Source organism: Micropterus salmoides, unplaced genomic scaffold, assembly GCF_014851395.1.
Source record: "Micropterus salmoides isolate LMB-PRFRI ecotype aquatic unplaced genomic scaffold, ASM1485139v1 Ms_hic_scaffold_4, whole genome shotgun sequence".
In the NCBI taxonomy this organism is placed as follows: domain Eukaryota; kingdom Metazoa; phylum Chordata; class Actinopteri; order Centrarchiformes; family Centrarchidae; genus Micropterus; species Micropterus salmoides.
The window spans coordinates 39,917,325-39,933,455 of record NW_024043372.1 but is presented as its reverse complement, the minus strand read 5'-3'; the positions used below and the strand labels follow the sequence as shown (position 1 = coordinate 39,933,455).

The following is a 16,131-nucleotide window of genomic DNA, read 5'->3' as shown; positions in this document are numbered from 1 at the left end:
GACTTGATCAACATAGTCAAGACAAGCAATCCACATATCTACACCACACTCAGAAAGTCCTTGTGGTATCCACTCACCACTGCCCCTGAGAGTTCTGCATGCAAGAGGAATTTTCATGTCTCAAATAATCAAAAGCAAATACAGATCCTGCCTGTTAGACCCACGCCTCTCATCTCTGATGCACATTCATTTGTCGATGACAACAGAGACTTTGACCCAAAGCAGCTGTTGACTTGTGGATGCAACGGTAGGCTTAACCAGGTGAAGAAGCAGGCCTACATCCTCATCTACCATGTTCGAGAGAAAAGAAGATAGTGAGGAAGCAGTCAGGAGGAAAGTGATGACAGCTTGTAGGATAAGTGCACATGTAAGTGTGAGTACCAAGCAGCATCTCCAGGTGCTCCCTTGAGAACCAGATCAAAAAAGTTATGCACCGCTGGTTATAGACATGTTATTTTTATTGAATATTTTGATTCCCCAAGTTGGTGATTTCACTTAATTCCCAGCATAGTGCCACCCAGCATCAACCTGAGCAGAGGTCACGTGTGTGTGTGCGTGTGTGTGTGTGTTGACCTACTTACCTACTTGAAACCTTGGCAAAACGAGTCCTAGACCTACTTTTATGCATAAAGATAAGAATAATATTGATATTCTTGTCTGACTCTTTGTAAGAGACATCTCCACAGTAAATACATTGTTAGTAGCAGTGTTCTTTTAGTTGTTGGTTTTTAGTTACACTTACCTACAGATTTCTTTGATAAAGACAAAAGACTGCTTTTTCTGATAGGTTAATGATGCTATAGGAATGGAATGGCCATGGATCTATTTCACCACTCTTATCCTGGTTGGCTCCTTCTTCGTGCTTAACCTGGTTCTGGGTGTGCTCAGTGGTAGGAACACGCATCCATTCATTTCTTTTACACAATCATGATTTACCCTTTGCTCTGGACATTTCTCCCTGCCATCTTTGTGTCTGTTCTTCACATTATTTCTCACTTTGTTCTCTGTCTTGGTTTTCTTGTTTCCCACTAGTGAGTTCACAAAAGAGCGGGAGAAGGCCAAGTCCCGTGGAGAGTTTCAGAAGCTGAGGGAGACTCAGCAGCTGGATGAAGACCTCAAGGGCTATATGGAGTGGATCACTCAGGCTGAGGTTATGGACAATGACCAAGAGGGACAGGGTAAGACCACACACCACAGAATATTCGGGGAATAGAATTAGAATGTACAGGACTGTGCCAGTCTGGCACACCTGTCAAAACTCCTATTCATAGTTTTCACGTGACGTCACATTCCATGAAAAACGGTCATTTGGAGGTAAACAAATACGTTATTTTCTGCTGCCTGCCAACCAGGAAGCAAGTGATACACTGTTACTATGAGTTTTTACTTTTGCATTGCCAAAATGCTGGATGGTAGTTGTACTTTCTGATGCACAAATCAAGGAAGAGACAAGTCTGAGCTGTGTTAGGTGAGGGATTCCCCACAAGGTAAACGTAAACATTACCGCAGTCGAGCGGTGGCAGGGACCTGCCGCTTTTTAACGATAGAAATGCGGCAGCGGATGCTGTAACATGGATCGGAAGTGCCCAACACTTTGTGTTCATATCTTTCTTTTTCTTCTTTTAAGTTGAGAGGTGATCCAAATAAATGTAACTGCTTTTGCGGCGTCTCTACGGGGGAGTCGCGGCGTCAGCCGTTGTGTGACTGAAAACTATGAATTAATCAAAGTTGTAAACTTAAGGATTAACATACTCATTGCCAGTCTTCTTTACCATAACACACTGATCACAATTAGTGACAGAAACACAACAACTGCAGGTTAGCAATTGAAAAAAACTGTAACACACAGTACTATGAACTTTACTTACTAAGATAAGCTGATAAGACAATTCATTAATTATATAGAGTAATTTCAGCTCTAGTTATGTTAAGAGCTGCTCCATATGTTAATGTAAATTCAGTTAAGTGATCCAGATCTCATCCAGATCGGTTTTGCTTGGCTTTTGACACAGAAATATGTGCACTGATTTCTAACTGTATGACACACGTGTGTGTGTGTGTGTGTGTGTGTGTGTGTGTGTGTGTGTGTGTGTGTGTGTGTTTTCATCAGGCCTGCTCACTGCGGAAAATGGAGGATCAGAGACCGGAAGTGTCAGCAAAATGGACACAATGCAGCTGATCATCTATTACTAGTCAGTAGTGCACATGTCATCTTTACAGTATGGCTAACCCTAACCCTAACCCTGTTGAATGGAAGGTTCAGTCATGAATTGCATAGAATGACATCATATTTCAGAATCAGAATCAGCTTTATTTGTCAGGTATGTGTACACATATGAGGAATTTGACTCTGGATTGTTCATTGCTCACGATGTGCTTACTCATACAAAAATACAATGATAAAATCATACACAGGCTGCAGTATAGAGAACACATATATACACTCTATAAACAAAAACAATATAGACAGTGCATAGTGCAAAGGATGAAAGAGTAAATTATTATTATCATTATTATTATTATTATTATTATTATTACTATATTATTATTATGTACATGTTGGAGGTGGATGAGATATACAGGTACACATACACATACATGCATACATTTACACAGTGTGATGGAGCACAGTGCAAAGGATGTTGGAAAAAAATTGCACTGCACTCCCCTTCCTGGGGTCTTTCTGCCACCTCCTTTCCTCCTTTCTTCAGGTGTCAGGAATTACCTATACCATTTAATGTTCAGAGATGTATTCTACCCAGGAAATCTCTATTTAAAGCTGGGGTAGGCAACACTCGAGAAAATAGCAAGACAGCTAGGGTTCTTCTCAAGTCTCTTATTTGTCGTTTCCTCGCTCCTCGATCCTCACTTGAACTGGAAGTTGTTCCACTCCGCCATCTTACAGGTTGTCCCAAAGCTCTTATTTGCTCTGAGGAGCTATGAGCGAGAATACACTAGTGCATCCTGTGCGGAAGTCTTTTAATGACCCATTTATGCCCATTTATTGGGTAGCCGTTAATGATTGGACGTTGCAGCTGATTGGAATGATCTGATACATCAGGACAGATTAAAATCAAGTGTATCGCTGAAAAGTCTTATATTTGAGTTGTTTTATGATTCACTGTCTTGTTAAAATCTGTGTTCATTGCAGGTCTGAACAACAAAAGCCCCACACACAACTTTATTTATTTATTAGAAAGATCTTTCTTGTATTTCTCCCATCAACTTTTATTATGGAGACAAGAATCATTTCTGTGTTTAGTCCAAATAGACGACGATAAAACATAGTACACGTAAGGAGTGGGGCACTAAACTGCTCCAAAGTATCTAATGAAGTGAGCAAAGCATCTGATGAAAGCAGCCGGCAGCTCCGCGAGTAAAATCAGCTGATAAAAGTATGAATGAAAGCTGCTGCACTAAAAAAAGCGTCGGGACTGATATGATGGAACGCAGTGATCGATCGGTGACAAGTGACGTGACCTGCAAATAAAATGTATGCAGTAGTGTTAAAGGATATCAGAGGAGGAAATAAATGGAAAGCCTAAAACTGAGTGTCAACTTTGACACAAGTTACATCGTTTCAATTTCCCTGAAACATTTAGCCTAATAAATCCAAAGACACCATGATCATATTCTGGGTTATTCAAACGAATTCACATCAGAATCAATAAATATAAATGCAGATAATATCAGCATTGTGCCAGTAGAAATGATCCTTTGCCTCTGAGCAGGACATACAGAAACCTGTAATTATTCATGTGCAGGTGTTTGTTAACAGGTAACAGAGAATCATGCTGCTCTGCACTAAGAACTGGGAGACTTTATTAGTACCAATACAGTGCACATGTATATAGACACAAACTCCAAAAAAGTCTCTACAGCTGTTAGAGCCGACTGATCCAGCTGTGATCAGCTGCCGCCGTCATCATAAACAGACGTCGCTTTATGTGATGCTTCAGAGGAAAGGACGTCTCATGTCACTAGAAACATATTTCCTCAACATATTTTCCTTGCATCTCTCCATGCATCCCCGGTGGGCAAGACTAACACGCAAGGAAAGACGCAAGTGAGGGAAAGGTGGATGCAATTAAGAGACTTGAAAAGCACCCCTAGATTTTGAAAGTACCCCACTCCCTACCTTCAGGCCTCTATACAAAGCCCCTCCCCCAAAACACATTTTCATGTGCAGTGAGCGCACAGGTAGAATGCACACAGGTTAGGCAGGTAGACAGTCAGGAAGACCAGCCAGTCATTTCATTTGAAATCAGAATTAAATGATTTGCCATGCCTAAGCGACAGCTATAGAAACTGGATTTTTTTTTATGTTTAAGTCAGAGCATTTAATTATTGATTGCTGTTGGGATGTTAAGAGAATTTTAACAAATAGAAGAAAGATGCTTCTAAAATAAATTGCCTACCCCAGCTTTCTCTAAAGACGGAAAGGATTGTACAGGTTAGGTTAAAATCAAGGGCAACTGGACTGAAGAAACTTGAAGACGTTTTGGCTCTCACCCGAGAGGCTTCCTCAGTTCTGACTGACTGGCACTGAGTCCCAGCTATTTGACCTCTGTGGGGTCATTATCAAGGTGATGGATACCGCTGGTTCGTTAATGCCCCTGGCTGTGGTAACAGTCGTTATGGTTGTTGGAGTCACCTGAGGCAAGAAGTCTGAACAACAGGCATTGGCATTGTCACATGAGGCCAAATGTAATTGTTTGTTCTGTCTCCTGGGAAGAGTACAGCATTGTAGGTGGAGGATAAGTGGTGTTTCACCCTTCCTCCTCTGTTGAGTGAAGGTCTTGCACTCTTTCACTCCTTTCAAACCATCTATCCTCCCTATCCAGAATATGAACATTGTTGTCATTGAGTTTCCTTTATCTTTCAAATGCAGGTAAACTGCTGAGTTGTCCCTTCTGTGTTGAGCCATGCGTGTGGGTAGAGGTTGTTTTGTTTCTCTGATATACTGTGCAGGCCTGTGCATTCCTCACTGCATTGGACCGCATACACTAGATTGCTTTTCTTGTGTTTGGGTGTGCAGTCTTTAGGGTGGGCCAGTATCTGTCTTAGCGTGTTCTTGGGTTTAAAAAACACAGGGATGTTTTGTTTGTTATACTCCAGAAATATACTGAATCATGATGTTGTTGCATTTCCTCTTCTTTTCTTCATCCCCCATAGTGTTGGTGTTCTTCATAGATCCTGAGGCAGTTTTCACAAAGGTCCAGTCTGGGTATCCACAAACTTTAAGTGCCTCCTTCATGTGTTTATGCTCCTTCTCTTGGGCCCGAGCACTTGTTGGTATGTTATTAGCTTGGTGGTGCAGGGTCAAGGCCAACATCTTCAGTCCAGTCTGGTTACCCTTGATTTTAACCCTCCTTGAATAAAGGATTGTATGTTTTCATTAATCAGCTTCCTTTAAGCAGGATTAGTACTTCAGAGTTTCTTGACTCATCATTTCTCTTAAGTCAACTTGTCTTTCTTCTTCTGTGCAGTAAACTGGCTCGAAAGTGGAATCGCTGGTTACGCCGTAAATGCAGAGCATATGTGAAGTCCAGACTATTCTACTGGTGGGTGATCATGCTCGTCCTCTTTAATACACTGGCCATCGCAACGGAACACCACAAGCAGTCTCAGAGACTGACCAACTGGCAAGGTCAGAGCATTACACACATGCATTTCATATTGTACATTTAAAATGCATGATCAATGTTTAAAGTGGTCAAATTTTAATCATTTTCAGGTTAATAATTTTATTTAGGGGTTGTAACAGAATAGGTTTAAGATAAGATATACTTTATTGTCACCGAAGGGAAATTTGTTTTGGACTCGTTCTGCAGCTTAAATACAAGCACAAAATACAGAAATAAAGCATCTCTCAACACATATTCTCATGCAACACAACACATGCTATCATATACATTAGACAGTTACCTATATAGTAGCACATTGACTCCTTCTTCCAATGCCAGTTTTGATTGAACAACCCTGTCGGCTGCATTCCCCGCAATGTAGCACAACCCCTGCACAATGAGATATTGCACGCACCTAATAGCTTATTTATTGCACAAATAACATATTGCACAATCCCAATAGCCTACATATTGCACAAATGACACATCTCACATAACATGTGCAATACATGATGACATATTGAACAATCACAATAGCCTAGATATTGCACCACTAATATATTGCATAACCCCGATAGCCTACTATTGCACAATGACATAGTGCACAACACAGCCAGCCTACATGTTAGTGTAGGAACACTAAATCTTCTACCAGAGGGTAAAAGCTGAAATTCTGGGTGAAGTATGTGGGTCGGATTGCCTGTCCGAACCGACTGCTCATAAATTGTCTGGAGGGGCAGATGGTTTTTGACTCTCATAATCTTGATCGATCTATGATTTGGACTGTACTGTCAGGTTACCATACCAGGCTGTGATACCGTATCTTATAGTATGCATGCATGATAAAACAACAACATAAATTTATGCTCGACTCCACACACTCTAAGTCTTCATAAAAAATGCATCCTCTGCTGAAGTCTGGAGCAGAGAGTATTCAACAGCTAAGTGCATTATCGATATGTACACCAAGGTACTTGTAAGAGTTATCCTGAGTAATGGGTAAGTTGTTGATCACTACAGGCCTGGTGTCACCTATGGCCTTTGGGTCAAGCACCATCTCCTCAGTCTTGGTCACATGAACTAAAATCAACAAACAAAACGCGTGCATAGACCTCAAGGTGTTTACTGACCAGATGTGATATGCTATTAATAGCGTCATCTGTGCCACGCCCCTGAAACTGAAAAGGGTCTAAAGACACACCAACCTCTTGCTTAAGAAATTACACCATTATCCTCCCAAGACATTTCATGACAATGAATGTCAGTGCCACAGGCACTCACCTTTGGGCGAGCTTTTTTTACAGGAATAATTACTGAATTCTTCCACAAGGCGGGGATGGTGTGTGAGTCTACTGATTTTGAAAGATGGGGCACCATGCCGGTGTCTGCTCCTCTGCACATGTCTTTAGCAGGACTGCAGAGATTCCATCAGGCTCAGAGGCCTTCTTTGTACATAAGTCTTTAAAAAGCAATCTGACCTCCTGAGGTTCTATCACCAGCCTCGTGTCCTGTTCTGTGACAGAGATTGACTCTAAAACATTCTTCTATTCAGAGGAAAAGTCCCGAGATTCAAATCTCAGATAGAAGTCATTCAGGTCATTAGCTTTTTGCAGATCATCAGAGGTACTGATGCATTTTTGAACTGGTGTCATATTAGTAATTACCTTCACTAACCTAACCCTAGACCCTAATTAATTCTTTATGTCTCCTCCTGGCTTCACCTTAGCAAGTGATTAAGTTCTGTTCTGCACAATTTTCAGTTGTGCTCTGTCCTGGTTCTTAATGCAAATTTCTTGCGGTTAATACAGTCTTTAACCCAGTGGCGGATACAGAACGTCATTAATAGGTGGGCCTGGTGAATATACGGAGGGGCCTCGTTTTTTAAACTTATATACACGCCTGATAAATATGTCAACTATAGCAGATTGGTAGTGAATTTAAATAGGCCTATGCCTTGTACTCATGTCAATCAGCCCTCCCGCCTGCTTTAAACCTGAAGGTGATCTATCTGTCATTACACGTGACATGCATGTACACTATCACAACGTTAAGTCAGTGCGTGCACGGAGACAAAAAGTGGGCCGCTGCCCCCGGCAGAATAACACAGATAACAGCATGGCAGATGACGCCACACATAAAATAATAAACAGCAACAGATCTAACATTGCATAAAACTCGTTAAATGAGTTGCTGCACCCAAACTGAACATGAATAGGCTTTTAATAGCCTAGTAATAAAAATAAATCGAATCAGACCATCCTTTCATAAACAGCAGTAATGCCATGGCGGGCCAGCATAAAAAAAACACAGCGCTGTGTAGCCTATCTGAACTCTAAACCAGGTGGAGTCTCCTGGGCTTTGAGTTGAAAACGCTGATTATGTCATCATAATCTGAACTGTCAATAAGTTCTCTTTCAAACGACAGAAGTACCAAGTTGTTCAGGCGTCTAGTCAGCATGGATGATCTCAGGCACATTTGGATCCTGTTTGTTGCGGAAAAAAGTCTGTCTACGCTGCAGGATGTTAAAGGCATTGCACTGATGTGCTGGATGAATACTGCATGTTCAGCATCAGCAAAGTCAATGCCATACAAAGCACACGGATCATTTAAAATGTTTTTCACTCCAAAAGTGGCAGATCCAGGTGCGAAAGAGGCCGAGGCTCCCATTACACCATAGGTGTCGTCTTTAAACCTGCAGTTTAACTCTGTTATCTGTCGGTCAATGATGCAGTTCCACAGGGCCCTTAAATCCTCATTGCTTCTGACAGCCGAGGTCTTTCCCAGCGTTGTGGTCACATTAGTGGACCAAATCCATGACAATCCAGAGTTGAGACCAGGAGGCAGAGTCGCAGTCTAACACACTTCTCTGCTCCTCCATTTCAGGAGTTACTTAGTGAAAGTCCTATAGTGACGGTGTCTGCCCCCCGACCATTGAAATTATTTAAATCAAAGGTAAACAGAAGAGGAGCTGTACATAAAAACCTCATAAAAATTAAAACCACAAGAGCAATAGTGCAAACTAATAGGAAAATTAAATGTGGACTCTTAAACATCAGATCTCTCTCTTCTAAAGGTGTACTAGTAAATGAACTGATATCAGATTATGATATTGATTTATTTTGTCTTACTGAAACCTGGCTGGGTGATGGAGAATATGTTAGCCTAAATGAATCCACCCCTCCCAGTCATATTAATACTCACATTCCTCGAGGCACAGGCCGAGGAGGTGGAGTTGCAGCTATCTTCGACTCTAGCCTACTAATCAGCTCTAAACCTAAACTAAATTATAACTCATTTGAAAGCCTTGTTCTTGGTCTTTCGCACCCAAGTTGGAAATCACTGCAACCAATTCTTTTCGTTACAGTGTACCGAGCACCTGGCCCGTACTCTGAATTCTTATCTGAATTTGCAGAGTTTTTGTCAACTTTAGTCCTTAAAACGGACAAAGTTATTATTGTAGGGGATTTTAATATTCATGTGGACACTGAGAATTTAGATTCCATTGGCTTCTCTCAGAGTGTTCATGAACCGACTCACTGTTTTAACCACACCCTCGACCTTGTTCTGGTATATGGTATTGAAATTGAACATTTAGTGGTGTTCCCACAGAATCCCTCTTTATCCGACCACTGTTTGATAACTTTTGAGTTTGTATTGCTGAACTACACGCCATTGGGCAAAAATTTCTATACAAGATGTCTGTCTGATAGTGCTGTAGCTAAATTTAAGGATGCGATTCCATCAGCTCTAAATTCATTATCAAGTCACAAAGTAACAGAGGACTCCTATGCTAATTTCAGTCCCTCGCAAATCGATCATCTTGTTGATAGTGCTGCAGGCTCGCTGCGAATGACAGTGGACTCTGTAGCCCCTCTAAAAAATAAAATACTAAAACAAAGACGGTTAGCTCCATGGTATAATACTGAAACTCGTAAATTAAAGCAAATATCGCGGAAACGTGAGAGGAATTGGCGTTCCACCAAACTGGAAAATTCTCGTTTAATTTGGCAAGATAGTCTTAAAACTTATAGGAAGGCCCTCCGTAATGCCAGAGCAGCGTACTACTCGTCATACAGCTCTCAGTAGTTACGATTTCATGAGCTTCTTTAATGATAAAATTCTAGCTATTAGAGACAAAATTCACCAAGACCTGCCCTCAACTGGCACCAACTTATCTCTAAACTCAGGAACCTTAGAAACAGCTGTAGAACCAGATATATGTTTAGACTGTTGCTTCCCTCAATCTTTACCAACTAACTTCAATAATTTCTTCATCTAAACCATCAACCTGCCTCAACCCCATCCCGACTAGGTTGCTTAAAGATGTTAGTCAGCACTTCTATACTAGATATGATCAATGTATCTCTATCAACAGGCTATGTACCACAGTACTTTAAAGTAGCTGTAATGAAACCTCTTCTGAAAAAGCCCAAACTTGATCCGGATGTTTTAGCCAACTATAGACCTATATGTAACCTTCCATTTCTCTCTAAGGTTCTGGAGAAAGCAGTTGCTAAACAGCTGTGTGACTTTCTACAGGGTAATAGTTTATTTGAGGATTTTCAGTCAGGATTTAGAGCTCATCATAGCACAGAGACAGCACTAGTGAAAATTACTAACGACCTCCTTCAGACAAAGGACTTGTCTCTGTACTGGTTTTATTAGATCTTAGTGCTGCATTTGATACCATTGACCATCAGATCCTGTTGCAGAGACTGGAACATTTCATTGGCATTAAAGGAACCACTCTAAGCTGGTTTAAGTCCTATTTATCAGATCAATTTCAATTTGTACATGTTAACGATGAGTCCTACATGAATGCCAAAGTTAGTAATGGAGTTCCACAAGGATCTGTCCTCGGACCAATCCTCTTCACTTTATATATGCTTCCTTTAGGCAATATTATCAGGAAATATTCCATAAGCTTTCATTGTTATGCAGATGATACTCAGTTATATCTATCGATCAAGCCAGATGAAACTCATCAGTTAGCTAAACTTCAAATGTGCCTTCAGGATGTTAAAACCTGGATGACCTGTAATTTTCTAATGTTAAACTCAGATAAAACTGAAGTTATTGTTCTGGGGCCTAAGCACCTCCGTGACGCATTATCCAAAGATATAGTTTCCCTTGATGGCATCGCCCTGGCCTCCAGCACCACTGTAAGGAATCTTGGAGTTACCTTTAATCAGGACATGTCGTTTAAGTCTCACATTAAGCAAATTTCAAGGACCGCCTTTTTTAACCTACGTAATATTGCGAAAATCAGAAACATCCTGTCTAAAAATGATGCAGAAAAACTAGTCCACGCATTTGTTACTTCTAGGCTGGATTACTGCAATTCCTTATTATCAGGCTGCTCGAAAAAGTCCGTTCAGACTCTTCAGCTGATTCAGAATGCTGCAGCACGTGTTCTGACAGCTTTGCATTGGCTTCCAGTAAAATCCAGAATAGAATTTAAAATCATTCTTCTTACCTACAAAGCTCTTAATGGTCAGGCACTATCTTATCTTAAAGAGCTCATAGTACCTTACTACCCCACCAGAGCACTGCGCTCCCAGAATGCAGGGTTACTTGTGGTTCCTAGAGTCTCCAAAAGTAGACTAGGAGCCAGAGCGTTCAGCTATCAAGCTCCTCTCCTGTGGAACCAGGTTCCAGTTTAGGTTCAGGAGGCAGACACCATCTCCACATTTAAGACTAGGCTTAAGACTTTCCTCTTTGATAAAGCTTATAGTTAGGGCTGGCTCAGGTGAGTCCTGAACCATCCCTTAGTTATGCTGCTATAGGCCTAGACTGCCGGGGGATTTCCTATGATGCACTGAGCTCCTCTCTCCTCTACTTTCTCTCCCTCTGTATGCAACCTCATCCCATTATTGCATGTTACTAACACAACTTCTCCCCTTTCTGGTAGTCTTGTGCTTTCTCGTCCCTCTCCTCTCTCCTCCTATCACTTCCTGCAGGTTTTCTGGCTCTGGAGCTGTGGAGTCTGGATCTGTGACTGCAGGACTGCCTCTCTCTCTCTCTCTCTCTCTCTCTCTCCCTCTCTCTCCTTCACCCCCAACCGGTCGAGGCAGATGGCCGCCCACCCTGAGCCATGGTTCTGCTCGAGGTTTCTGCCTCTTAAAAGGAAGTTTTTCCTTGCCTCTGTCACCAAGGGAACTGTTGGGCTTCTGTAAATAGCATCATAGAGTACGGTCTAGACCTGCTTTTTTATGAAAAGCGCTGTAGATAACTGTTGTTGTGATTTGGCGCTATATAAATAAAACTGAATTGAACTGAACAGAGTCATGAAACTTTGAAGGCAGCTTGCGTTCACGAGAAGCAACGACGTCCCAGTTAGCTATCTCGTGCTTTTCCATCAGCTCTTCTGTCAGCCTGAGCACTTCAACAAAGTCACCCTTCAAATCCTCTCGGAAAGTTGCATATGTAGCTCTAAGTGTTTCAATAAGTGAAATACAGTCCGTCATACACAGCGTTGAGCTCTACAGCCCCTTGGTGGCAAAATTGCTGTTTCAAACTGTTTGCAAAACGTTAAAAGCATGAAAACAAACTTTTTTGTTTGCACCTGTTGCAACAGCTGGTCTGCTTCGATTTTACTTTGTCCACTAGTTACGGAAAATCCAGCCAGAGTCTCCAGTAGTACATCAAGCAACTGCAAAATCTTATGCACTGACCCTGATTTTGAGCTCCATCTGGTATCACACGAACGCTCCAGCTCCATAACCTTGCGATTGGGATGCATCTCCCTTTGTACCTCCACCAACCGAGAGTGCCGATGGGCTCCGGTGAAGAAGCTGTGTATTTGATTCACAGTGTCAAAAAAATGCTTTAGCGGCAATGCAAAGCACTAAGTTTAGCCGATGAGAGTTGCAATGCACATAGATGGCTTTAGGAAATGTTTCTTTCAAAATAAACTGTGCCTCGACATGACACAGAAACAGAACCCAACGCAGAGAGCAGGATCCAGTTCGAGTGGTTGAAGAACCTCCAGGATTTTCAGTGATATCCCTTGCGCTGATAGATCTGAGGCCTCAACAAAGCCCACCGCCCGCTCTTTGATGATTCCTCCATGTATGAATCGCACACACACTGCAACCAGCTCACGTTTAGCTAAATCCTTATACTCATCCGCAAGTATGGCAAAATATTGCCCATGCAGTTCAGTCTTTATTTTACAGAGTAGGATCGATGCTGCAGCTTCAAGCAGCTCATCCTGGATGTGGTAGCTCATGAAGGTGGCATTTCGGGGCAGCTTGTTCAGTCTATTTTCAATTTCTGGAGCATATTTTGACATGAACTTGAAGAGCTCTAAGAAATTACCTTTATTAACATAATAAATAACATGGCAATGTCCAACACAACTTTAACATGCTCCCTGTTTTGCTCCACAAATGATGGGTGTCACCATGCAGCTGGTTCACAACTGTCCCGCGGCTTTGCGGTGCATGACTGACCATGTATGATTTTTGCTTAGTTAGCACCACAGCATGGGGCTTGCTTGCTTCATGTTTGTCGCAGGCTTCTCTGAGATGTTTCCAGTTCTTGTAGCCATCATTAATAAAAGTAAACTCTGTGTGGATCTCCGGAAAATGTTTACACGCCTTGCAAAACACTGCGTCCCGTTCTTTGCTGTATTCAATCCATTTGAATTTCTCATACCAGTTGCTGTTGAATGAGCGTGGTTTTCCTCTTATGACAGTAGCCGGAAATGTTGACAGCTTTGGCTGAGTGGCAGGTTCCTCCAATGCCGATAGATCCAATGGCGTCGCGGTTGTCTCTTTGGATGCTGGTGGCGGTCTGTGGCGATGGAGTGCAGCGTCAGTCTTCATGCTAACATTAACACTAGCATGACTTTAATGAAAATGTGGCAGTTTCACCGTCATTCCCAGAGCCACTAAGTGTCTCACGACCATCCTCCTCCTCCTCGTGTATGACATGGTCTACACGTGTTTTTTTTTTAAAGTGTCTCAATGATAGCTGTTTAGCTATAGCGTAGGAAGGTTGCCGCTGCTTCCTAAAGGTGCACTAAACTGCCACCAACTGTCGGCGCTAACGGGGTGTTGCGTGATAACGTCACTGGACTGACATGCCGACATAATATTTTTCTTTTGCAGCTCTTTTTTGAAGTTACTGTACATATTTTAAATTTTAAATCAGAAACTCAAGAAACTAATATAATGACATTAGTAATTAATTAATTATTAAAATTTATTTAAAAAATAATAATAATCGGGGGCCTCCTACATGTACACAGTCAGCGTTCCTGCTGGGAGGGACATACACACTGCAGAGGATGATGTTGCCAAACTCCCTGGGCAGATATAAGGGTCTTAGGCTCATGCACATTAGTTCAACATCGGGATTGCAAATAATTTTGCGCAGTGTATGTTGCCTGCACCATCTCTTTAATAAAAACACATATGCCCCCCCGGCTTTCCCCGACGCCTCACTCCTATCGGAACGAATGAGAGAAAAAACCTCCACCTCTCACAATGAGTCAGGAACAACGGGGCACAGCCACGTCTCAGTGAACACCATAATTCATGACTCACGGTACTCGTAGCAGGCAGTCGATTTTTGTTTTCAAAGACCTCACGTTGCTGAGTCGCAGTAGTACCGCGCCACCAGATCTGCACATTTACATGATTTAATTTTCCAAAATACCATATTTCACAATGCTGCAGCACCTTTTTCACCCTGTGTGCTCTGTTTTAGCTACAGAGTAAAGCATCTCACTTTTCTTTGATCTTTGTTGGGAGTAGCACATGCACAGTACCTAGTTAAGGACTACTAGTAAAATGTAATTGCAATTTTTCTGCTAGATATTGCGATTAAGATTTGATTTCCTTTTTTTTTTTTCAAGTTTAGCTAAAGTTCAATTTTCACTGCCCGTCTATTTTTGGCGGAAACCGCATCAAGCAGCACAGAGCAGATGAACCGGGCAGGAAGTCAGAGAATCCAGTCAATTTTCAAATAAAACACAATGGACCGGATTTACTAACAGGGCTGCAACTAACGATTATTTTGATAGTCGATTATTGTATCAATTATTGAAACGAATAATCGACTATTACAAATTGCAAAATTACACAATGCATCTCACTTAGCTATCAATTTTTTTATTAAACTTGAAGTTGTTCAAGGCATGTGGTTAACAGTCAAGACAGTAAAATGAATACTGCTTTCAAAAGTACATCAAGTGTGTCAATGTTAGTTTCTGTGCACTTAGGCTCAGTGTGTGAATGGTGAATGCAGATGTAGTGTAAAAGCACTTTGAGTGGTCAAAAAGACTAGAAAGGCTGCAGCAACAGAAAGTTCCGCTGAAATCCACCAAACAGGCATAGACAGTAAGAAATAAGGAGCAGCTTACATGCCGGTACCTCAACACACCGGGACAAACTGACACTATATTTATACAAAGAAAGAAATAACGTCATGCATTGGATTTGCCGAATTTACAAGACCAATGATAACAACACCATTAACAATCAATTAATTGACCACGGGAAACTGTATGGAAAACATTACAGCTCATAACTTGAAGTAACATGGCTTTAGCGTGAAGCTAGCTTTCACATGCTGCAGTTAGCAACCTTTGTTGCTGAGAGAAGAGTGAAATGCTGCCACACTTTGGAGGTTTTAGGTCATGAAGTTGTTAATACCAGATGACCTGATGTTGTGTTGTTTTAGCTGACACTGACGTTACGTCCCGATGACGTAATGAACAAATTAATTATTAAATTTGTTGGCAACAATTAGTTGTTGCACCCCTATTTACTAACACCCCGGATAAAGACTACAAAAAGACTACAAAAGTGCGTGTGCATTCTAAAATATTGCATGTGTTATTTAGTACCTGTTATGTATGATTAACTAAGAATTATTGCGTGGATGACAAAAGGTGCAAATACAATGGAGGAGGCAGTTTTTTTTTTTCATTCTGTGCATCCCGAATATGTGGAAACCGTATGTACCTGCCCATCCTGCATAAGATTGCACTAAGTACTTGGGATAGCACACCTGAAAAACTGCTTTGGGAAACTCTAGCAGAAATAGCTACAGTATGCTGGAATGACCCAGATGTGAGGACAGGATGCAAGCTACGGGGGAGAGAGGGGGAATAAGAGATGAACTCCCCTAAAAACATGATTTGTGAAATTTTGGAGGGTCTCTAAAATATTGACAGTATGCTTTTTGTCATTAATTTTTATATTTCTGTATCATCATGGATCATGCGTAAAATCAGGAGTGTCATGCTACTAACCAATCAGAAACAGAGTAGGGCGGGTCCGGACAAGCCGGTATCCAGGGCTTCTATGGATGTGTGGGCTCCTTCTCAGAGTCCGTGCTCCCAGGTGCAACCCAGGATCCATGAAGAGTGGTTCATGTGACTATTTCATGTAGAGGGGGGACATACACTGGATGTGCCTAACGTTCCAGTGAGATGTAAGGGTCACACATCAAAAATATTTAGAAGTGCTGAACTACGGAGAAATTATAGGA

General features: G+C 41.6%; 1 protein-coding gene across 1 annotated transcript in view; it reads left to right on the top strand.

Moving 5' to 3' along the window:
* Positions 1–16,131, top strand: part of LOC119886874 (dihydropyridine-sensitive L-type skeletal muscle calcium channel subunit alpha-1-like) — a 144,395-nt gene that overhangs the window by 57,187 nt on the left and 71,077 nt on the right. Inside the window, exons 10-11 of the mRNA XM_038697844.1 lie at positions 2,111–2,192; positions 5,490–5,650. Of these exons, the coding sequence (XP_038553772.1) occupies positions 2,111–2,192; positions 5,490–5,650 (243 nt within the window). The remainder of the gene's footprint in view (positions 1–2,110; positions 2,193–5,489; positions 5,651–16,131) is intronic.